Source organism: Schistocerca cancellata, chromosome 2 (assembly GCF_023864275.1).
Source record: "Schistocerca cancellata isolate TAMUIC-IGC-003103 chromosome 2, iqSchCanc2.1, whole genome shotgun sequence".
Lineage (NCBI taxonomy): Eukaryota > Metazoa > Arthropoda > Insecta > Orthoptera > Acrididae > Schistocerca > Schistocerca cancellata.
Window position 1 is genome coordinate 944,275,443 of NC_064627.1, and position 25,285 is coordinate 944,300,727.

Below are 25,285 nucleotides of genomic sequence, written 5' to 3' on the forward strand. Positions count from 1 at the left end.
GATTTGATGATTTACCGAATTCCTGATATTCCTGGTACACTCAAATGGTCGTACGGGAAAATCCACACTTCATCGCTACCTCGGAGATGCTGTGTCCATCGCTCGTGAGCCGACTACAACACTACGTTCAAACTCACTTAAATCTTGATAACCTGCCACTGTAGCAGCAGTAACCGATCTAACAACTGCGCCAGACATTTTTTGTCCTATATAGGCGTTGACGACCGCAGCGCCGCAATCTGCCAGTGTACATATCTACGTATTTGAATACGCATGCCTATACCAGTTTCTTTGGCATTTCAGTCTAAAAGAGTGAACTGGCGTATTGCTTCCTCCTGCGTATATCTCTCGAAAAGGCCGTGAGAATAAAATAATAGAGATTCGGGCCCACTCGGAGGCTTACAGGCAATCGTTCTTCCCATGACCGAAACAAAATGACGCTGGTAAACAAACTACCCTTCGCCACACACTGTAAGGTGCCTGCTGGAGTGTAGATGTAAATGTAGACATATTTCTGTTTGATGTTTCAGTTTTCACATATATTGGTGTAATTACCCCAACAAGAATACGATGGTTCCACATACCCATTTGGAAGGCGTCTTCTCCCAATTTTTGGCGAGCGGTGTCGATTGTTAGTCACACTGTTTTGCACTTATCCTTCACTGATTATATTAAAAAACTAGAAACCCGCCTCGATTGCGAAAAAAGCAATTAGTGTTAACCTAGGTTTCGGCGTAGATAACTACACCTTCAGCCGGCCGCGGTGGCCGTGCGGTTCTAGGCGCTGCAGTCCGGAACCGCGGGACTGCTACGGTCGCAGGTTCGAATCCTGCCTCGGGCATGGATGTGTGTGATGTCCTTAGGTTAGTTAGGTTTAAGTAGTTCTACGTTCTAGGGGACTGATGACCTAAGATGTTAAGTCCCATAGTGCTCAGAGCCATTTGAACCATTTTTTTGAACTACACCTTCCTCAGAACAATAAAACCCACAAGTGCCTAAGAAGACCTTTGTCAATGATTAAAAGACCACCATAGCTATACATTTATAAACGAAAAAAGGCAAACACAAACAGAACATATATACAAATTCTAAACCACTACTTAACTTAATGGTGTAAAATCCACCTCACACCGGCCTATATTCGATGGGCCATGACCCGCCATAAATTACACTCCTGGAAATGGAAAATAGAACACATTGACACCGGTGTGTCAGACCCACCATACTTGCTCCGGACACTGCGAGAGGGCTGTACAAGCAATGATCACACGCACGGCACAGCGGACACACCAGGAACCGCGGTGTTGGCCGTCGAATGGCGCTAGCTGCGCAGCATTTGTGCACCGCCGCCGTCAGTGTCAGCCAGTTTGCCGTGGCATACGGAGCTCCATCGCAGTCTTTAACACTGGTAGCATGCCGCGACAGCGTGGACGTGAACCGTATGTGCAGTTGACGGACTTTGAGCGAGGGCGTATAGTGGGCATGCGGGAGGCCGGGTGGACGTACCGCCGAATTGCTCAACACGTGGGGCGTGAGGTCTCCACAGTACATCGATGTTGTCGCCAGTGGTCGGCGGAAGGTGCACGTGCCCGTCGACCTGGGACCGGACCGCAGCGACGCACGGATGCACGCCAAGACCGTAGGATCCTACGCAGTGCCGTAGGGGACCGCTCCGCCACTTCCCAGCAAATTAGGGACACTGTTGCTCCTGGGGTATCGGCGAGGACCATTCGCAACCGTCTCCATGAAGCTGGGCTACGGTCCCGCACACCGTTAGGCCGTCTTCCGCTCACGCCCCAACATCGTGCAGCCCGCCTCCAGTGGTGTCGCGACAGGCGTGAATGGAGGGACGAATGGAGACGTGTCGTCTTCAGCGATGAGAGTCGCTTCTGCCTTGGTGCCAATGATGGTCGTATGCGTGTTTGGCGCCGTGCAGGTGAGCGCCACAATCAGGACTGCATACGACCGAGGCACACAGGGCCAACACCCGGCATCATGGTGTGGGGAGCGATCACCTACACTGGCTGTACACCACTGGTGATCGTCGAGGGGACACTGAATAGTGCACGGTACATCCAAACCGTCATCGATCCCATCGTTCTACCATTCCTAGACCGGCAAGGGAACTTGCTGTTCCAACAGGACAATGCACGTCCGCATGTATCCCGTGCCACCCAATGTGCTCTAGAAGGTGTAAGTCAACTATCCTGGCCAGCAAGATCTCCGGATCTGTCCCCCATTGAGCATGTTTGGGACTGGTTGAAGCGTCGTCTCACGCGGTCTGCACGTCTAGCACGAACGCTGGTCCAACTGAGGCGCCAGGTGGAAATGGCATGGCAAGCCGTTCCACAGGACTACATCCAGCATCTCTACGATCGTCTCCATGGGGAATAGCAGCCTGCATTGCTGCGAAAGGTGGATATACACTGTACTAGTGCCGACATTGTGCATGCTCTGTTGCCTGTGTCTATGTGCCTGTGGTTCTGTCAGTGTGATCATGTGATGTATCTGACCCCAGGAATGTGTCAATAAAGTTTCCCCTTCCTGGGACAATGAATTCACGGTGTTCTTTTTTCAGTTTCCAGGAGTGTAGTTTCTAGTTCTTTAATATATTAACCGACGATTGCTGACGCGCTGCGATGTTGAAGGTTCTTCACTGTTTGTCCGCAGACACAAACGGAGGAGCGGCGGGCATTGAGCCTGCGGTGAGTGGCAACCACCCGTCGGCGAATCTGGCCGTGTGCGAGCCGCGCCACCGCAAGGTGAGCATCGCGTCGGAGCCGGCGTCTGTGGCGGGCAGCTCCGGCGGCGGCGGTGGCGGAGGCGGAGGCGGCGAGGGCAGGCGGCCGCTGCGCGCCAGCACCGCGTCCGAGCCGCGCGAGCGCCGCAAGTCCATCCTGGTCAACGCCGACGGCCACCACCACCAGGCCAACGGCCGCGCCGGCGCCGCAGCCGCCGACGGTGAGGCACTGCGTGGAAGAGAATGTGCCTTTGGTCATGTAACTTTGGTAGCTGCTCTATAAAAATCCGACGTGTTGTTGTGGTCTGCAGGCCAGAGACTGGTTTCATGCAGCTCTCCATGCTACTCTATCCTGTGCAAGCTTCTTCATCTCCCAGTACCTACTGCAACCTACATCCTTCTGAATCTGCTTGGTGTATTCATCTCTTGGTCTCCCTCTACGATTTTTACCCTCCACGTTGCCCTCAAATGCTAAATTGGTGACCCCTTGAGTAACTACTGTAGTAGGCATGGGCTTAGTGTCTATCTTGACCACAATAATGCGTTCACTATGCTGTTGGTAGTAGCTTACCCGCACCCCTATTTTTTTTATTCATTATTAAACCTACTCCTGCATTACCCCTATTTGATTTTGTATTTATAACCCTGTATTCACCTGACCAAAAGTCTTGTTCGTCCTGCCACCGAACTTCACTAATTCCCGCTATATCTAACTTCAACCTATCCATTTCCCTTTTTAAATTTTCTAACCTACCTGCCCGATTAAGGGATCTGACATTCCATACTCCGATCCGTAGAACGCCAGTTTTCTTTCTCCTGATAACGACGTCGTCTTGAGTAGTCCCCGCCCGGAGATCCGAATGGGGGACTATTTTACCTCCGGAACATTTTACCCAAGAGGACGCCATCATCATTTAACCATACAGTAAAGCTGCATGCCCTCGGGAAAAATTACGGCTGTAGTTTCCCCTTGCTTTCAGCCCTTCGCAGTACCAGCACAGCAAGGCCGTTTTGGTTAGTGTTGCAAGGCCAGATCATTCAGTCATCCAGACTGTTGCCCCTGCAACTACTGAAAAGGCTGCTGCCCCTCTCGAGGAACCACACGTTTGTCTGGCCTCTCAACAGATACACCTCCGTTGTGGTTGCACCTACGGTACGACTATCTGTACGCTGAGGCACGCAAGCCTCCCCACCAACGGCAAGGTCCATGGTTCATGGGGGTAGGGTAACTTTGGTATCTGCTCTATAACGAATCCGACGTGTTGTTGATATGTTCTTCAGTCCAGAGACTGGTTTGATGCAGCTCTCCATGCTACCCTGGTCTCCGTCTCCTCCAAGTTGCCCTCCAATACCAAATTGGTGATCCCTTGCTGACTCAGAATATGTCCTAACAAGCGATCCCTTCTTCTAGTCAAGTTGTGCCACAAACTTCTCTTCTCCCCAATTCTATTCAGTACCTCCTCATTAGTTATGTGATATACCCATCTAATCTTCAGCGTTTTTCTGTAGCACCACATTTCGAAAACTTCTATTCTCTTCTTGTCCAAACTATTTATCGTACACGTTTCGCTTCCATACATGGCTACACTCCATACAAATACTTTCAGAAACGCCACTTCCTGACACATAAATGTATACTCAATGTAAACAAATTTCTCTTCTTCAGAAATGCTTTCCTTACCATTGCCAGTCTACATTTTATATCCTCTCTACTTCGACAATCGTCAGTTATTTTGCTCCACAAATAGCAAAACTCATTTACTACTTTAAGCGTCTCATTTCCTAATCTAATTCCCGCAGCATCACCCGATTTAATTCCTCAAAATTCCATTACCCTCGTTTTCCTTTTGTTGATTTTCATCTTATATCCTCCTTTCAAGAGACTGTCCATTCCGTTCAGCTGCTCTTCCAGTTCCTTTGCTGTCTCTGACAGAATTACAATGTCATCGGCGAGCCTCAAAGTTTTTATTTCTTCTCCGTGGATTTTAATTCCTACTCCGAATTTTTCTTTTGTTTCCTTTACTGCTTGCTCAATACACAGATTGAACAACACCGGGGAGAGGCTACAACCCTGTCTCACTCCCTTCCCAACCATTGCTTCCCTTTCATGTCCCTCGACTCTTATAACGGCCATCTGGTTCCTGTACAAATTGTAAATAGCCTTTCGCTCCCTGTATTTTACCCCTGCCACCTTCATAATTTGAAAGAGAGTATTCCAGTCAACACTGTCAAAAGTTTTCTCTAAGTCTACAAATGCTAGAAATATAGGTCTGCCTTTCCTTAATCTATTTTCTAAGATAAGTCGTAGGGTCAGTATTGCCTCACGTGTTCCAACATTTCTACGGAATCCAAACTGATCTTCCCCGAGGTCGGCTTCTGCCAGTTTTTACATTCGTCTGTAAAGAATTAGTATTTTGCAGCCATGGCTTATTAAACTGGTAGTTCGGTAATTTTCACATTTGTCAACACCTGATTTCTTTGGGATTGGAATTATGATATTCTCCTTGAAGTCTGAGGGTATTTCGCGTGTCTCATACATCTTGCTCACCAGATGGTAGAGTTTTGTTAGGCCTGACTCTCCCAAGGCTGTCAGTAGTTCTAATGGAATGTTGTCTGCTCCCGGGGCCTTCTTTCGACTTAGGTCTTTCAGTGCTCTGTCAAACTCTCTACGCAGTATCATATCTGCTATTTCATCTTCATCTGCATTCTCTTCCATTTCCATAGTATTGTCCCTTGTATAGACCCTGTATATACTCCTTCCACCTTTCTGCTTTCCCTTCTTTGCTTAGAACTGGACCTAGGAGGAACTAAAGTCACTAATTTTACACAAATATACTTTATTGGAAAAAATATTTTGCTCTTCTGCTCCGACGGACCAATCACAATTATCACTCAAAATAACTGACGGGCTGAAGTCCTTTGTTCAACAACTCAGTCTCGTACTTGGTCGAGTTTTCCACAAACCAATATTTACAAAGTTCTACTGCTGCACACGGAAACCAAGTTCCACAAGAGTTTACTTTTAGTACGCGCACAGTGATACAGATCCTTGGGAAACCAGAACACGGACAGTGTTCTACCAGAGTGTATGAACCAGGTTACGACAGCCGACCTCGGAGACCGGACCGCCGGCAGAGCTGCAGAGGGCAGGCGATGTCCGTCGAGGAGGCAGCTGGTCAGTAGCAGGCAGCGGCGCGGTAGTGGAGCGGATGTCCGTCTGTAACTCGAACTCACTCTGCACGGCAGTGCTCGGGCATAAATACTGTCACGAGGCAGGATATCACAGGAACTACTTTAGGTGACATGGGCCACACCCCCTCCCCCCCCCCCCCTTCCAGTCCGCGACCACTGATGGAGCTGCCTGGGCCGCCTAGTTACAGCTCTGTATAAAGGAAAGTATGGCCCTCCTATTCCCCAGCGCCGTCCGCAGCTCAACGTTGGCTGAAACCGTGTCACGTGACATCAGCAGCCATTGTGGGCTCAAGCTGTACGTGTGAAGCATAGGAAGTGTTGTGTATTTTCGATGTTTTAAGTACAATAATGCGTCAGTGCTGTGCTTTTGGCTCCTCGTTTCGAGACGAAAAGGGAGGAAAACTGTAAAGAATTCCTTATGATGGCAGAGATGCAACAAGAAGGAGAATATGGCTGATGAAAATCAGCAGAGCCGTAGGCCTGCCATATCGTAGGCCTAGTTTTATTCGAACTTATTTTAAAAATATTGTATTCTTTTGTACAAGGTGTACAACTTTGCTTCCTCCATTTTTCCCCAACATTTGAGGCTTTAATGAGACAAATTGGTTACAGATGTATCATTCAAAGTATTTTCCATCGCTGGCCACTACTTTCTCCCGTCTTTCGGGCAGTGTACGAATCCCGTGCCGAAAAAATTGTTCATCTTTCGAAGCGAATCACGAATCGATCCAATTTGTGACTTCTTCATGAGATCGGAAGTGTTGGTCAGCCATGCCATGCGCCACTGGTCTAAACAGGTGATAGTCAGAGGGGACAATGTCTGGAGAATACGGCGGGTCGTGTAGGACTTCCCCTTTTTAACGTTTCCAAGTACGTTTTGAGCTCTCCTGCAACTTGGCGTCGAGCGTTGTCGTGCTGCAAAATCACTTTACCGTGTCTCTCACTGTATTGCGGCCGTTTGTCTTTTAATTCTCCGCTCAAACGCGTTAACTGCGTTCGAGAACGAGCACCTATGATTGTTTCACTTGGTGTTAACACCTCATGGTACACGACGCCGAGCTGGTCCCACAAAATACTGAGCATGATCTTGGAGTCGTGAATATTCGATTTGGCCTACGACTTGGAAGCATGGCCGGGATATCCTCACGATTTTTTGCGTTTAGTGTTATCGTAATGAACACATTTTTCGTCCCCGGTCACAATGGGATGCACAAAATCCCTTCTGTTTTTTCCTCTGAAGCAACTGTTCACAAACACACAAACGCCCTTCAACGTCTCTTGGTTTCAGCTCACACGGGACCAAAGTTACTTCTTTCTGAATCATGCCCATAGCCTTGAGAGGTTTTTAAATGGATTTCTGTGTCACTCCCACTAATCGTGCCAATTCTCCTTGAGTTTGACGCGAGTCTTCACTCAGCAATGTCTCCAATTTTGCATCTTCGAAAATATTCTCTCTTCCACCACTATAACGGTCTACCACGTTAAAATCACCTTTCTTGAAGCGTTGAAACCACTCATGACACGTTCTTTCACTAATAACGTCCTTACCATATGTACTTGAGAGCATTCGGTGAGACTCAGCCGCTGATTTCTTCATATTGAAACAAAACAGTATCCCCTCCCGTAAATAACGAGAATTAGGCTCGTAAACTGACATTTTCAATCAAGAACAACTTTATGATGCACACATAAATCGACTAGTGTTTGAATGAGGTTATGTTGACCGAAGTCCAAGCTAACTGCCTGACGTCTGCGATCTGTTTCTTTAGACTGCTACCGAGCGAGGTGGCGCAGTGGTTAGCACACTGGACTCGCATTCGGGAGGACGACGGTTCAATCCCGTCTCCGGCCATCCTGATTTAGGTTTTCCGTGATATCCCTAAATCGCTTCAGGCAAATGCCGGGATGGTTCCTTTGAAAGGGTATGGCTGATTTCCTTCCCAATCCTTCCCTCACCCGAGCTTGCGCTCCGTCTCTAATGACCTCGTTGTCGACGGGACGTTAAACACTAATCTCCTCCTCCTTTAGACTGCTACATACCTTTGTCGCCACATATCGGCGAACGGCGGAAGCAAATTTGTACACCTTGTACTTTCGTAATCATTCTCCTAATGTCATAGAACAATTCGGAGACTAAATTTTATGGGACAGATCTGACAAAAATATAAAGCATGCGTAATCATATAGGTACGTTTATCGGTTCTATTTACTAAGGTACCGCGCATATATATTTGAATCCAATGCTCTAATTCGTATAACAAAACAGACATTGGGCGAATTTTCGTAGTACCAACTAGGAGGAACAAGAAGTAAGTCGATACAGAGCTTTAAATTAGCAATGGATTTTTCCTTGCACTTACGAACTAATATTGGTTCCCTTTTGCCCTGCTGACTATTGGGTGGGACCAATTTAAAGCAAATTACGAAAATACGTGTTCAAACTCGATACCACAACAAGAACTGCGAAATCTGCTTTCGCTGTTAATAAAGAATAGGAGGGAAAAACTGTGTTTCATGCTCGCCACAACAAATGCTTTTAGACTCATTTAGCTTAAATTTGTAGAAAATTTTTATTGCTAAGTATCCGACATGTTCCGCTTGAAGTCACTGATCAATTTTAACAGTGCATTAGCCGGTTGAGTGCATTTCTTTAATATACACGACTAAATATGCTGCAGAAGTCAATGTATCACCAGCGGCGCATTGGGCCCAAAATGGCGGCCACTGGCAAGTTGGCCGTACTTTCCCTATACAGCCCTTTTACGTCTAGTGGAACTCCTGCAGAACTGCTTTCTGGTGCAGAGCGATTGCGTGGCATGTAAGCAACCCGTGACGTTGTTGTGTCAAATGGGTTGCCGGCCGTACAGGCGGAAAGCCGTAACATGCCAGTGTACACCGATAATACACTCCTGGAAATGGAAGAAAGAACACATTGACACCGGTGTGTCAGACCCACCATACTTGCTCCGGACACTGCGAGAGGGCTGTACAAGCAATGATCACACGCACGGCACAGCGGACACACCAGGAACCGCGGTGTTGGCCGTCGAATGGCGCTAGCTGCGCAGCATTTGTGCACCGCCGCCGTCAGTGTCAGCCAGTTTGCCGTGGCATACGGAGCTCCATCGCAGTCTTTAACACTGGTAGCATGCCGCGACAGCGTGGACGTGAACCGTATGTGCAGTTGATGGACTTTGAGCGAGGGCGTATAGTGGGCATGCGGGAGGCCGGGTGGACGTACCGCCGAATTGCTCAACACGTGGGGCGTGAGGTCTCCACAGTACATCGATGTTGTCGCCAGTGGTCGGCGGAAGGTGCACGTGCCCGTCGACCTGGGACCGGACCGCAACGACGCACGGATGCACGCCAAGACCGTAGGATCCTACGCAGTGCCGTAGGGGACCGCACCGCCACTTACCAGCAAATTAGGGACACTGTTGCTCCTGGGGTATCGGCGAGGACCATTCGCAACCGTCTCCATGAAGCTGGGCTACGGTCCCGCACACCGTTAGGCCGTCTTCCGCTCACGCCCCAACATCGTGCAGCCCGCCTCCAGTGGTGTCGCGACAGGCGTGAATGGAGGGACGAATGGAGACGTGTCGTCTTCAGCGATGAGAGTCGCTTCTGCCTTGGTGCCAATGATGGTCGTATGCGTGTTTGGCGCCGTGCAGGTGAGCGCCACAATCAGGACTGCATACGACCGAGGCACACAGGGCCAACACCCGGCATCATGGTGTGGGGAGCGATCTCCTACACTGGCCGTACACCACTGGTGATCGTCGAGGGGACACTGAATAGTGCACGGTACATCCAAACCGTCATCGAACCCATCGTTCTACCATTCCTAGACCGGCAAGGGAACTTGCTGTTCCAACAGGACAATGCACGTCCGCATGTATCCCGTGCCACCCAACGTGCTCTAGAAGGTGTAAGTCAACTACCCTGGCCAGCAAGATCTCCGGATCTGTCCCCCATTGAGCATGTTTGGGACTGGATGAAGCGTCGTCTCACGCGGTCTGCACGTCCAGCACGAACGCTGGTCCAACTGAGGCGCCAGGTGGAAATGGCATGGCAAGCCGTTCCACAGGACTACATCCAGCATCTCTACGATCGTCTCCATGGGAGAACAGCAGCCTGCATTGCTGCGAAAGGTGGATATACACTGTACTAGTGCCGACATTGTGCATGCTCTGTTGCCTGTATCTATGTGCCTGTGGTTCTGTCAGTGTGATCATGTGATGTATCTGACCCCAGGAATGTGTCAATAAAGTTTCCCCTTCCTGGGACAATGAATTCACGGTGTTCTTATTTCAATTTCCAGGAGTGTAGTTTAAAGCTTCTGTTCATTTTTTTCTGTAGAATTGATAGTTTGCGTGCAGCGAGAGAGATAATATGAAAATCTCACGCATGGTTTTGAAGGCCAGATATAACACTGTCGGTTGTATAAGACGACGTCGGTATTGACAGCTGAATCGTTCTGTATTTGCTTCGAATGTTTTTAACTTTCATCCGTCTAGTTGTCCAGCTGAATGTATCGTAATTTAAATGTGCTCGTTATCGCTGTCCTGAATCAGAGTCGAAACGGAATGTACGTGACGTTTGGTTCTGTCTTCTGTACGTAGTATGCAATCCGTCTTTAATTACATCATCAAAACTATGCTAGACATGCGAGTGCAGTTCTCCTTATACATCAGTTAAATAACAGATGACAATATATGCGTATAAGCTGAATGATCAGATGGATTGCACACTGTACTGCAAATGGAACACCGTCAAAATAGGAAAAGTACACTAGAAATGCAGATAAACTGGCTATATTTACGACGGTTGAAACTTAAATAGTGGCAACTATTTATTCACAGTCGATACAAAATAGTTACATGTTTTCACCTGTTACTGTCCTTCAAAGTAGAAGGTTGTGTAGAACCAGTTGCCAGCGATGTGGAAGGCGTAGTTCACCGTTCGCAGAGCCTGTTCTGTTGATGGTGCGAGTGGAGCGGTCTACTGCCCGTCGAATCTCAGGAACAGCTATGAAGCGAATGCCACGAAGTTCGAAATCAAATCAAAGTCACAAGGACTTAAGTCCGGGAAGTATGGTGGATGGTACAGTAGTTCCCAGTCCCATCGACCGAACAGAGCAGCCACAGCTTGCGCTGTATGCGCCCGCGCATTGTCGTGCATAATGATGGGTGGGTTGCGCAAAAAGTGTCGCCGCTTCTTTCGCAAAGCTAGTCGCGGGCGGGGCTCCAAAACCGAACAGTAATAATGTGCATTGACGGTCTGGCGTGGAGGAACGTAATGCGTTAGGGTAACACGAGAATCACCATAACTTTAGACCGCTTGATTCGCACCACCAACAGAACAGGCTCTGCTAACGGTATTCTACGCCTTCCACATCGCAGGCAACGGGTTCTACACAAAGCTGGTGACTACTTTGAAGGACAGTAACAGGTGAATACATGTAACTCTTTTGTATCGGTTGTGAATAAATAGTTGCCACTATTTAAGTTCCAACCCTCGTATTTTTAGAGGGTCACAAAACCAGTATCAGTTGTAGGACAATATTGTGGTTCTGAGATCCAAATCAAGTCTCATTTTAATAAGTTATTTATTTATTCTAATGTTTCGACACATACCTCATTAAAATACCAGAGAATACGTTTCCAACCGAGTGAACATAAGGTCCCGTAAAATAGAGTGAGAAATTGCTCCAATACAATGAGCACAAAGTCACCTAAAATATTCAAACACGAAGCTCTCGAAGCTCGATTTCAACAAGAATATCACGCTAACACTGTGAAGAAGTACCTTATTTACGTGAAAGATTTCTCGGGAAATACTACAGAATCCCTGACTGTAGTTCGCAAGTGCCTAGTAAACGAGTTCAAGACCCACGAAACAATAGAATTAATCTCGTAACACAAGTTGCGTTGCAAATCCAGCAAATTATGAGCTGCTCAGCAAGTGGATACAGCCAGTGCAAAATGCAACAAATGCGGCAAACGTGCGCGTGACAGCGCCGATCGCCACTTGATAAAGATCTCCATAATTGGCGGCAACAAGAGTGCGCCCCAATCGGCGCCAGAACCAGAAGTCTCCCTTCATCTGCGACAGAGGCGCAAATGGATGTAGTTAAACATATTCACGATTGTCGGGCCTAACTGAAGCAGAAACGCGAGACGTCCGATCTAACGAAAAGGATTGATCAGCCACTGTAGAGTTATGAATTGTTTTAACTGTGTATTTCTTTTTCATTTTTATCTACCAAACCCCATTCAATTTGGGTGTCTTCATTGTGCATTTTAGTGTAACTGATATCTCTGACCCCAATTGTATTTAATTTTTTTTTATTTTTATCGATCCCCAGAATTGGTCATCAACCATTTTACCATTAAAGAATCTGATAATAGTTAGGAATTTAGCTTCACAGTTGTGAAAACCCAGTATTAATATTTTACCATCCTAAACGTAATTTTGCTAACATTGCTGTGTCATGAAGTCATACTTAGAATAAAAATAAACCTTAATAACGAAAATCTAAGATTTTCATTTTTTGCTCACATATAGTTATGCCTGAACCCGTACACCAATTTCTGTTATCGATAACGTTTCCGTTGCAGGGAGTGTAGTGGAACCGACATTGAGATCATTGTCTGATAACAATCAATGTCCGTACTGCTGCATTGTTCTGAACTCTGCATATGTGTGATGATATCTTTCTACCTTGCAGGCCGTAGATTCAACAACAAATTCCCAAAACACTCACAGAGCGTCCTTGTGCAACTGTGGCAGGAAGACAGATGAGAACCAGTCTCACACGTGATAGACGGTATTCTTTCATTGATTATTCGATCTTTTTCTAATGCTCGCCTCCCCCTTGGCAGTTTCCTCCCGGAGATCCGAATGGGGGCTATTCCGGAATCTTTTGCCAATGAAGAGATCATCATGACATCTTTTCAATTACAGACCACATGTCCTGAGGATACACATTACGTGTCTCTCATGTAGTGATTTCGATTGCCTTCTGCACCGTCATGCCGTTTATCATTGCTGATTCTTCCGCCTTTGGGGGCAGTTTCACACCCGAAGGACAAGAGAGTGACCTTCATCTGTCTCCGCTCCTCCGCTCTCTTTGACAAGGCAGTTGGCTGAATGCGGGATGATTTCTTATGCCAGAAGTCTTAGACCGTCACTTCTGATGATTTTTAGTCAAGATCTAAGTGGTGGCAGAGTACGAACCCGGGATTGAGGTTGTTTAGATTACGCTACCGCTTGACCAAGGCTGAAACTGTTGTTAATAGTTATCTTACAACCCTTGAAGTCATTATATATTCTGTTCGACTGATCTAGATTCATTGCCGTCTCTGACAGAATTAGAAAGTCATCGGTGGACCTCAAAGTTTTTATGAAACCTTGTCATGATGTGAAGTGAATATATATGATGATGATGAAGTCCCATACTCCTTCACAGAGCCTAGGGGAACGATGCGGGAGACCCGCACCGCTGTACTAGGCAAGGTCCTATTAGAGGTGGTTTGCCATTGCCTTCCTCCGACCATAATGGGGATGAATGATGATGATGAAGAGGATATATATATGACAAGGTTTCATAAAAACTTTGAGGTCCACCAATATGAAGCACACTGCAGTGAATCGAAGGACATGAAAGGTAAGGAGAAGTTAGCAGTCTGTATAAAGCAATCAAGGAAAATAGTGACATATACAGGTGAAGCACATATATCTGACGGGTTGCTATGTAACTACAACGTATTAGAATACAGCACAAAACACGCACACAAACACACACACACAACGGACTCAGCACGAAGGAATCATCTGAATGGGACGTAAATCAGTAGATGTGACATGTAAGTGTACAGACAATCACATGATTACAATTTCAGAAAAGATGGGTAATTAATTCCCGAGAAAGAGCTTCATAAATTAAACAACTGAATAACGCGTTGGTCCACCTCTGGCCTCATTTAAGAAGTTATTCGGCTTGGAATTGATTGACAGATTTGTTGTATTTTCACTTGAGGGCTATCGTGCCAAATTGTGTCTAATTGGTACGTTACGTTGTCAAAATACGGAGCTGGTTGGAGGGCCCGATCCACAATGCTCCAAATGTTCTCAATTGGGGAGAGATGCGGCGAGCTTGCTGGCCAAGGTAGGTTTTGCAAATCACGAAGACAAACAGTAGAAACTCTAGCATGTTCGAGTGGGCATTATCTTGCAGGAATGTAAGACCGGGATGGCTTGTCATGAAAGACGACAGAACGGGGTGTAGAGTATCGTCGATATAGAGCTGCACTGTAACGGTGCCAGGTACGACGACAAAAGGGGTCCTGCTACGTAATGCAAAGGCATCCCCAGCGATCACTCCTGGTCGTCGCGCCGTATGGCGGGTTACAGTCAGGCTGGTATTCCATCACCGCCTGGGGCGTCTCCAGATATGTTTTCGATGGTCATCGGAGCTCAGTTCGACGCCGGGCTTATCATTGGACACAATTATACTCGAGTCAGTGAGATTCCAGGCCCAGTGACCAGCAAAGACGTGTCTGGAGAGGCCCCACTCATATGACCCGACAACCAGGAGTAACGGTCTGGTGTGTCATTTCATTTTACAGCAAAGCCCCTTTGGTTATCGTCCGCAGCTGTATGTCAACGATATGCTACGCCCTGTTCTGTTGTCCTTCATGGTAAGCCATCCTGGACTTACATTCCAGCAAGATAATGTCTGCCAGCACACGACGAGGGTTTCTACTACTTGTCTTCGTGCTTACCAAACCCTACCTTGGCCAGCAATATCGCCAGACCTCTCCCCAGCTGAAAATGTTCCGAGCTTTATGGGCAGCACCCTCCAAACATCTCGAGATTTTGATGAACTTCTAACAATCTGCGTGGTGTCTGTTTGTTGTTCTAAGTCGTGTCTCCCTACCACTTTCGCGCAACAACGCTCTGAGCGTGTTTTTTAGGGAATTGACTAGTTTGAACCTGGGACCTGTTGCTGGTAAGGCGACGCCAGACCACACATGACATTTAGAGTTCAGAAGAGTTCAGTGCGACTAGCGATGATATAACCAAATACTTAATGATTTCAGCGTCAGGTCCACTGCACTCCCTATAAAAGAATCTTAATACTAACTAAATTTAGTGGCAGGGGTTCAAGGCTTTCCTATTTTTAGTTAGCTGGTAAAATAACGTCGAAAAAGCAGTGAAGTTTACCATTGGAAATTTTATTCTACTCACAAAACATTGTTTATAAATTGCACTATTGATAAAAGGAAATGTTTTAATATAGGATGATAAAAACCAACTGCGTTCAACAAAAATGTGAACGAATATTCCCTGAATGGGTTTCCAAGTTCTACAATGGATCGAAGGATGACCTATGCCATATCACATCTATAATCTAGGTTTAAATTAAGTTTCACAAAAGAGAAAACTATCAAAATGGTCTACAGTGACCCTCAATTATCTTTAATTACTTATCTAACTTGTCGTAAATTACAGTGGCTGATGTGGCTTCTCAATAATTATATAACAGAGAAATCATCGCATTTCAGATATTAACTTACGTTGCAAATGTGAATACCATGAGCTTCAATTGACGATCGACACTAGTATTACGTAAAAAGGGGATGTAACAGATGAGACTTCTGCAGTTCTGAGTGAAGCCTTATGCACTCAAAAATGCAGCATCGCGTGCGTTCATTACTTTGTCGGTGTTCGTCAGGGGGCGGCGGCCGGCGCAGCTCCATGCATCTCGTCGTCTCGGAAGCAACTTCTTTCTAACTTCTCCTTACTACAATTTACCGAAGTTGGTTTAAAAAAACTATCTGGCTGTGTTTTCATCTGACCAATCAGGGTCTCAATGTTAACCTTAAGCTCCGCCTACAAAAATTCTGTCTATCCAATGAGAAACGTTATACTTTTCGTGGTGGGGCAATGTTTTTAAAGTTTGCAACGTAACAGAGAGGCGAAAAAGTCTCACGCTAAAACTTGCAGCTGGTGTGGCCCTTTTAGTGTTATCGTAAGATCTATACTGTTCTTCTGGAGGGCTCTATCTTTTAACATGGGCTGGGGGGTGGTCCTGTCGGTTAGCTGGCGACGTGGGTGTTCGTCCTTTATCTTAGGGCCTTCTAGCTTAACACGGTTCTGCTCTCGGATTCTGTTCTCGTTTCTCCCCTCGGAACTGCGTCTGTCTCACGGTGGGAAGGTATGACATGCATTTAAGCATTCTTGTGTTAGTCTGTGGTATTCCATTTGCTCACTCGTTACTCGTATTACTTTGGTTAATTTAATGTCACGATTTATTCGGTGCTATGTGACATACTACTGGATTTGCTTATTATGTCAGGGTTTTCATGGAAGGTGTTGGATTTGCCTGACACCTTACAAACTAACGCGCCAGTCGGACAGAATTTCGCTCGATATCCCTCAGGAGGACGTACAACAACTCTGACAATCAGTGTCAAGCCAAATAACTGCTTGCATGTAGGCCGGAGATGTAGCAACCGTTATTGACTTGCTCATTTGTGAATCTCTTTCTCTTGAATAACTCATCCAATTTTCCTGAAATTATTATAATTTGGTCATCTCCGCTCGTACATCACATCTACCGACTTCCGTCCGATTCAGATAATTCCTTCGTGGTGCGTCATTTCTTTTCATTTTTATTTATTTTTTTATTTTTTGTTTTGGACTGTATATTCTAAAACCGAACGAAACCGGTTATCGTTATAAGCACAAATGCGACTACAGGTCGGAAAAAATATATTAAAACTCGAAGATTTCAATTCTCCTCCCCGATCTTTAATTATCGTTCCAAATTCCTCCTTGGTTCCCTTTGCGCTTTCTGTTTATACAGACTGAGTAATATCTGGGACGAGCTACACCCCTCTCACAGTCCCTCGTTAAATTCTGCTTCCCTTTCACATCCTTCGACTCGTAAAAACATTCCGGTTTGTGTACAAGTTGCACATGATCTTTTGGTCACCGAGTCTTATACCTACAACCATTAGTATTTCAAAAAGTGTATTACAGTCGGCATTGTACATAAGTCGTTCGAAATTTGGTGACTGAACCTCTCAGGTGGATTTTGAATATGAAATCTTAACAAAATAGACAGCTTTGTCATTATGTTCTGCTTCTTTTCCCTCCCTATCGGTCTTGCTTCCAACTAGACAAAATATTGCCAATAACAAACGATACATAAGGTAACACATTCTAAGAAAGCCTAATATAAAGCATGTTACGGTATTTCTTTGCGTAATTTATACTCTGCTTTGAACTGAAATAATAAAAAAATTGTCTGCACGCAACAGATATCGAATGGCTTTCCTTTGCTTGAGAATTCATTTGTTGTGCCTTTTAACACTGCGCCACATTTACCACCGCCAGCTACACAATATGGTACTTGCGTCAGTAAGATCTCCAGAAGATAAAATGAAAACCTGCAAAAAATACCATAATTGTAGAATAACATCTAGTTTCTTACGAAATCTGTACCCATTTCTTCAATGCCAAATAGCTGACTGCTCTTCAAGTGCCACTTTCTGTTCACCTTGACAGTTGACACAGAGGTTAACACTTTGACTTTGTATTCCGGAGAAACAGGATTCCAATTCTCGTTCAAAAATCATAGTTGAAACTTTGTGGCATCCTTAAATCACTTGAGACGAATTCCAGGATGGTTCCGTCACTAAAATCGCGGCGGTTTTCCTCTCCCGTCCTCGCCTAACCGAGCCACAGCGCAGTCACTACTGACCTTAATGTCGACGAGACCCGGAAACGTTAACCTCCCTCGTCCACACGATGAGCGCGTGCGCAGCGAGACGTGATCAGTGCCGCACGCATCTACGAAAACATGTTTGTTCCCAATGAACAGCGTTTCATCATTTCCGACCTGTACAGTCTTGGTAAATTATTTAGCGGAGTCACGTCCGTGTTTACAAACAGCTGACGTGTCCGCAGAACCATCTGAAAACGTAGATCTCAGAGAGTCACCGATCTGATTACTAAATGAATACACTGAGTAAGAGAAAAAAGTATTTTAGCAACGATGGGGTCCACAGCAGGATTAAATTTTTTGAATGACAGAGCTATGTCATACTGATTGTCGTTACTTACATTAAAAGATTCTTTTATTCTGCAGTCTTCACTATTGTACAGTTGCGGCTGAGTAGCCATTTTCAATGTCCGAAATGCATACCAGATGTAACACCGTTAAAGAAAAAATATAGAGCAACCATCGGTTGTTTAGTCGACAGTATAAAAAGTAAAATTTTTAAAAAAATGAAAGAGAAGTTATGCTTTACGGTGTAGCCCGTCAAAAGAGCATATTTCGATTACAACCTAAACTCACGTTGGTCGTACAATGTTAAAATTCAGTTTTGCTTCCAAGAATACAGTAAAATACGAGTACAATTAAAAAGTGGTCAGCATACAACATGAGATAATGTCACATAGTAACATATATCACTCCATTCAAAATAAACAACATGGTTTGTACTGTAAATGAGAATAAACAGAGATGGCATCTTATTTGTCTTGTAAATGTTATAGGATAGCATGTAAATTAATAATATTGATGAAAAAATGCTACATTTGGTTAATACTGTTCATTATTGAATCCAAATGTTTCATCATTGTCGATAATTGTAAGGAGGAAGATGGAAAGCTGTGTACGAGCTTGTCTTCTTTGTTATACTGAAATAAGTAAATCAAATTATCAAATAAATGTAATCAGATTTCATTAATATGATAGCGGAGATACTCATCTTTCTTTACCGTCTCTCCATTCAGTCGTGTATATGAACAAAGATTACTTAAATTTATGTACCAAATAAAGTATATCCTACCTCTCACGTTTGACCAGGTGGCCACGAGATGTTAGCTTTATGTTCCATATAGCATTTGTAAGATTAATCCTAATGTGGGACGAGTCATTTTACATCGATATTACACATTCATATGCAAATATGGCAACGTCTTTATTTTTTAATACTGATGTGAATTAGTAACCCCAACCAACAAACTTATATATGGATAACAGAAATTCTACAGAATAGAAGGACTTGCCAAGGAGACACACTTTCAGTTTGTTTCCAAATTTAACTCAACTTCTGCCAGACATTTTTTTATTATGGGCTAAATGATTAAAAATCATGGTACCAGCAGTGTGCACCTCTTTTTGTGCTAATGTTGTTGTTGTGGTCTTCAATCCTGAGACTGGTTTGAGGCAGCTCTCCATGCTACTCTATCCTGTGCAAGCCTCTTCATCTCCCAGTACCTACCGCAACCTACATCTTTCTGAATCCGCTTAGTGTGTTCATCTCTTGGTCTCCCTCTACGATTTTTACCCTCCACGCTGCCCTCCAATACTAAATTGGTGATCCCTTGATGCCTCAGAACATGTCCTACCAACTGATCCCTTCTTCTAGTCAAGTTGTGCCACAAACTTCTCTTCTCCCCAATCCTATTCAATACTTCCTCATTAGTTATGTGATCTACCCATCTAATCTTCAGCATTCTTCTGTAGCACCACATTTCAAAAGCTTCTATTCTCTTCTTGTCCAAACTATTTATCGTCCATGTTTCACTTCCATACATGGCTACACTCCATACAAATATTTTCAGAAATGACTTCCTGACACTTAAATCTATACTCGATGTTAAAAAATTTCTCTTCTTCAGAAACGCTTTCCTTGCCATTGCCAGTCTACATTTTATATCCTCTCTACTTCGACCATCATCAGTTATTTTGCTCCCCAAATAGCAAAACTCCGTTACTACTTTAAGTGTCTCATTTCCTAATCTAATTCCCTCAGCATCACCCGACTTAATTCGACTACATTCCATTATCCTCGTTTTGCTTTTGTTGATGTTCATCTTACATCTCCTTTCAAGAGACTATCCATTCCGTTCAACTGCTCTTCCAAGTCCTTTGCTGTCTCTGACTGAATTACAATGTCATCGGCGAACCTCAAAGTTTTTATTTCTTCTCCATAGATTTTAATACTTACTCCGAATTTTTCTTTTGTTTCCTTCACTGCTTGCTCAATATACAGATAGAATAACATCGGGGATGGGCTACAGCCCTCTCTCACTCCCTTCCCAACCACTTCTTCCCTTTCATGCCCCTTTATTCTTATAACTGCTATCTGGTTTCTGTACAAATTGTAAATAGCCTTTCGCTCCCTGTATTTTACCCTTGCCACCTTCAGAATTTGAAAGAGAGTATTCCAGTCAACATTGTCAAAAGTTTTCTCTAAGTCTACAAATGCTAGAAACGTAGGTTTGCCCTTCCTTAATCTAGCTTCTAAGATGAGTCGTAGGGTCAGTATTGCCCCAAGTGTTCCAACATTCCTACGGAATCCAAACTGATCTTCCCCGAGGTCAGCCTCTATTAGTTTTTCCATTCTTCTGTAAAGAATTCGCGTTAGTATTTTGCAGCTGTGACTTATTAAACTGATAGTTCGGTAATTTTCACATCTGTCAACACCTGATTTCTTTGGGATTGGAATTATTTTGTGCTAAAGACAATCTAAATGTGAACTAATGGATATCGTTTTTCCTTCTGGTATTGTGTGTGTGTGAAATCTTATGGGACTTAACTGCTACGGTCATCAGTCCCTAAGCTTACACACTACTTAACCTAAATTATCCTAAGGACAAACACACATACCCATTCCCAAGGGAGGACTCGAACCTCCGCCGGTACCAGCCGCACAGTCCATGACTGCAGGCCTTAGACCGCTCGGCTAATCCCGCGCGACGTTCTGGTATTGTAATTATATACATAATTGTTTGTTTTGAATTGTAGAAGGATTATTTACAACAACAAACTGATGAGGGAATGGATATTCTGTGAAGTAGTAGTCAAAATGCCTAACTTCATAAGCAGATATCTACAAGGGAATTAAATCTTTCTTCGTTAAAGATTGTAATATTGTAACTTTAATTTTGTTAGCTGATGTGTAATATTGTAACTTTAATTTGGTATGCTGAAATCGGTGCTAATTGACAATGAAAGTGGGTTAAAAGGCGTGATCTGTCTGGGGACGTTAACCGTGGATTACTGGGCAACTGTTTCATCAGATATTTAGTCTAGGTTTACCAAGCAGACTAACATTAATGATAATCTTTTAATAGTCATACAAAACCGGTAATATATATATATATATATATATATATATATATATATATATATATATATATATATATAAAGGAGAATTTAAATAAAAAGAAAGAAATCAGTTTATATTTGGAAATTTATTTTAAGATTGTTCATTGAAATTTCAGCATATTATAAGTGAGTTATAACTGAGCTGGTGCCTTATTTACGATTGAAAAAATGTGAGATTGTAATCTTACGGAACACATAAAATATGGAGCCAATATTGTGAGACAGCATACAACACTGCATTCATAAAATAACACGCGAAGAACATTGAAACATAAGCAAGAAGAAATTAACCACAACCAACAGAATCAGTTTTTACCCAAAGAAATTACGTTCATACCACAATCCTGTCCGTCATGTAATTACCACACACTGGTATACTAAATTCATATTAACTCTTTGTGAAGACTTCGCAAAAAGAATAGCTGAGGGCTACTTTCATGATTACACCACATGCTTCACGTGGTCAACTTGGTTTACACAAAGCGTACAACTCCACAATAATTTTGATAATTAAAATAAATTAGATCGAAAAGCAATTGACAAAAGAAAAACCTTGAACTGGTTACTAACGTCTTACTATTAACCTGATGGGTCAAACAGTTATATAAGCACGTGGTACTGGTCTCGCAAAGTACACCCCACGTGGGTTGAACATAAAGAAAAGCATAAAGAAAAGTTGCTATATTAAAAAAATATTCTCAAGACGAGACGTTATAATCTCACGCACATTCGGATTTAAGATTGATGAACTTAGTTAGAGTTACTGATCAACACGTGGTTCCACTTTACTCACAAAGTAGTAACAAAGCAACTACCGGAAAATAATCTGAACTTCACACGATAATTACACTGCGCTGCAATTTAAGATAACATCGGATATTTTAGACCTAAACCCGAAATAAAGGTGATTAAATTTTCAGTTTGGCTGAACTTAAGAAATCCATTGTCCTACGGACTTAACAGACACGCGCTTAGCCGGAGATCTTACCACTTCAGACGCTCGCCACAGCCACACTGCAACTGCCCTACTGCCGAGCGTGCTTCCTGAGGGTGGCTCACAAAGACCAACGGAAGTGGCCAGAGGGGCAGCTTCCTATACCAACATGACAACGGACGGACAGGACCATACTAAGGATAGAAACCTCTTTGCTTTTAGGAAGCGTAGCTACCTGTTCCGACGTTGGTCCTACTGTTCTCTAGCAGACAGCCTTGTCTGCTACCCTCAAGCATGCAACTAGAAATACATATGCTCATTCATCCTCTCACACAAAAGGGAAGGGGGATGACAGTATCTTATCATATACAGTATATAAAAGAAAGCGGATGTAGGTTCCGTATGAGACTGTGTGACATGAATTACATATAAGAATTACATATAAACTGTGCTTTAAAGTGTAGTAGTGTGACAGATCGTTCTTGTTTATGTGTAAAAGTAACACGTTCCACTGCTCAGTCTCCTCCCAGATAGTCAGAAACGCCACAGTACATTTAGAAGAGGAATTTATTCCATAAATGGCAACAGATTTAAGAAATTAAACATGAAAGGAATCCAACAGAGACCTTTCAAGATGAGCTACCTCATACCATTATTCCTTACGGCATTATTGAAAGAAAAGAGGCAGAATATTTCAACTTACTGCTTTGTCTCTCCCCAAGATTTTCAATGATCTGAAGTGCAAATATGTCTGAAAAGAGTTGCTTTGGGAGTTTTAGTTTAAATGGTCACCTAAATAGACACCTAACATTTTTGAAGTTTCCACCTTGGCTATTATTTCCTGGCCTGTTTCACATTTGTCATTGCCGTAATACTTCTAGATGTGCAGTATTGTACTGAACATGTTTTGTCTTTTTAAGACAGAGTGAGAGCATGTGCTGAAAATTACTCAATAATATTTTAAGAATATTTTTTACCATTTCTTTCTTTGTGTGTATGTGTTTGGATTGATTACAATACTAGTATCACCTGCTGAAAGAACTAATTGTACTTGTTATATATTTGTTGGAAGGTCGTTTATACATGTAAGAAAACCTAAGGTTCAGCCTTGTAGAACCTTATAAGTGATTTCTCTCCACTCAAAAGAATCTTTCCTACTTATATTGGTTGCATTGTTAAGTACAACTTTCGGCATTCTTTTGGTTAGGTATGACATCTGTTGGTTGACTATACCATCACTTCCAAAAAGCCTGAATTTATCTGAGAGGATATTTTGATTCGACAGACGAATGCCTTAGAGAGGGTACAGAAAATATCGGCAAATGCTATTTTCACAATTAATAAAACATTCCGGGCTATTATGCCTTGGTCTAAGGGATTTCACTTCAAAACCGGACGTTTCGTCCCAGCTGCGGAGGACATTTTCTAGGGGGATCGTGGCTTTGTTGAACGTCCGATTCACACCCCGGCTCGCTACTGACTACAGTGAGCTTCTGCGCAGTGGCATGTTTTGAATACGCGAGCGCAACTGGCTGCTGTATACTGCCGTCGTTCGCTGTTATTATCTTCATCTCATGGTGGAAGACTGGTACGCATCTTCTTCAGCTCCGGAATCCAAAATTCATTCAGTTTCATGCCCTCCTCTTTCCTATTAAAATTCCTGGGGGTGTTTCACAATCTCTATGGTCTCTCTGTACAGCGTTTCGTGGTATCCGTTTGTGACTGCCAGTACCTGAGTCCGGTCAAAATGAGTATGATGGTCTCCTGCCTGTAAAGCATATTCCCTCTTCTTCAATGGCCCCTGTGCTTTTAGAGTCTTTTATTTTTTTTGACAGTTCTTTTTGTAGTATCCTCGTACACCTCGCCCCAACTTCACGGAATCTTATAAATTCCAGTTTTTTCCAGCGGTTGGCGAGCATCCTTGGCCGATTCCGTGTGGGTGTGTAAATGACCGCGATGTTCCGCGTTCTCAAGATTTTTCCTATGCGCTCAGTCACGTCCTTAATGAATGGCAGGAAAACCTTCGTTTTCACCAGCACTTGACCATCACTATGATTTCTACGCGGTGGTCTTAACGCTCTTTTCACCTCAGCAAACGAATAAACATTCTTGAGGAATATAGTGGTGAGATGTTTTAATTCTGCGTCAAGCGGCTCTGGTTCACATATTTTCCTTGCTCTACCCGCCAACGTTTTTATGACGCCTCGCTTTCGTTGTGGGTGGTGGTTCGAATCGCAGAGTAAGTAACGGTCTGTGTGCGTGGGTTTTCGGTAAACTGTGAGGCTCAAGCTACCATCTTCTTTCTTGAAAACTAGCACATCAAGAAAATTAAATCTTCCGCCTGGTTCAAAGGGCTCTGAGCACTATGGGACTTAACATCTGTGGTCATCAGTCCCCTAGAACTTAGAACTACTTAAACCTAACTAACCTAAGGACATCACACACACCCACGCCCGAGGCAGGATTCGAACCTGCGACCGTAGCAGTCCCGCGGTTCCGGACTGCAGCGCCAGAACCGCTAGACCACCGCGGCCGGCTGAAATCTTCCGCCTGCTTCCTCCTCCTTCGTAAACTGTATCTTCAGATTGATCCAGTTCAGATGCTTGTGAAAACGATCCAGTTCCTCCCTGGCATGCCGGCACAAAACAAGCGTATCATCTACTTAACGGAATCAAATTTTCGGTTTCTTATTCGCAGTTTCCAATGCCTGTTGCTCGAATTTTTCCATAAAGAAGTTCACTACAACCAGGCTTAAGAGGTTCCCCGTAGCGACACCATCCGTCTGTTCATAGAACTCTTCTTTCCAACTGAAATACGTCGTTGTGGGGAAACATTTAAAAATGCACACCATCATGAAATTCAAGTGAAGCGAAGATTAAAATCACGATGGTAGAACGGCTGTCTGGGACCCGGTCCTGTCAAGTAAGAGTGTTAACGCCATCCATAAGCAATGCGCAAACTCTCCAGATCTTAACAATTGTGGCGATTACGTAACAGAATAGTGAAAACTAAAAGCTTGAATATACATAAAGAGCACAGCCATTCTGGTCACAGACAGACCAGTCGAGTACGACCGACCACCGTGTCACCCATCAGCCAACAGCGTCACGTTGTTGAGGTATGGCTGGCACGGTAGCTCAGCGTGTTCGGTCAGAGGGTTAGCTGCCCTCTGTAATAAAAAAAACTGAGTGAATGGATCAATAACGAACTTCAACTGGCGTCAGGT

The 25,285-nt window shown here is 44.1% G+C and overlaps 1 protein-coding gene across 1 annotated transcript in view; it reads left to right on the forward strand.

The window, feature by feature from the left end:
* LOC126160018 (sodium/hydrogen exchanger 9B2-like) overlaps nucleotides 1-25,285 on the forward strand; it is a 193,157-nt gene that overhangs the window by 40,908 nt on the left and 126,964 nt on the right. The window contains exons 3-4 of the mRNA XM_049916828.1: nucleotides 2,649-2,762; nucleotides 2,838-2,999. Of these exons, the coding sequence (XP_049772785.1) occupies nucleotides 2,649-2,762; nucleotides 2,838-2,999 (276 nt within the window). The remainder of the gene's footprint in view (nucleotides 1-2,648; nucleotides 2,763-2,837; nucleotides 3,000-25,285) is intronic.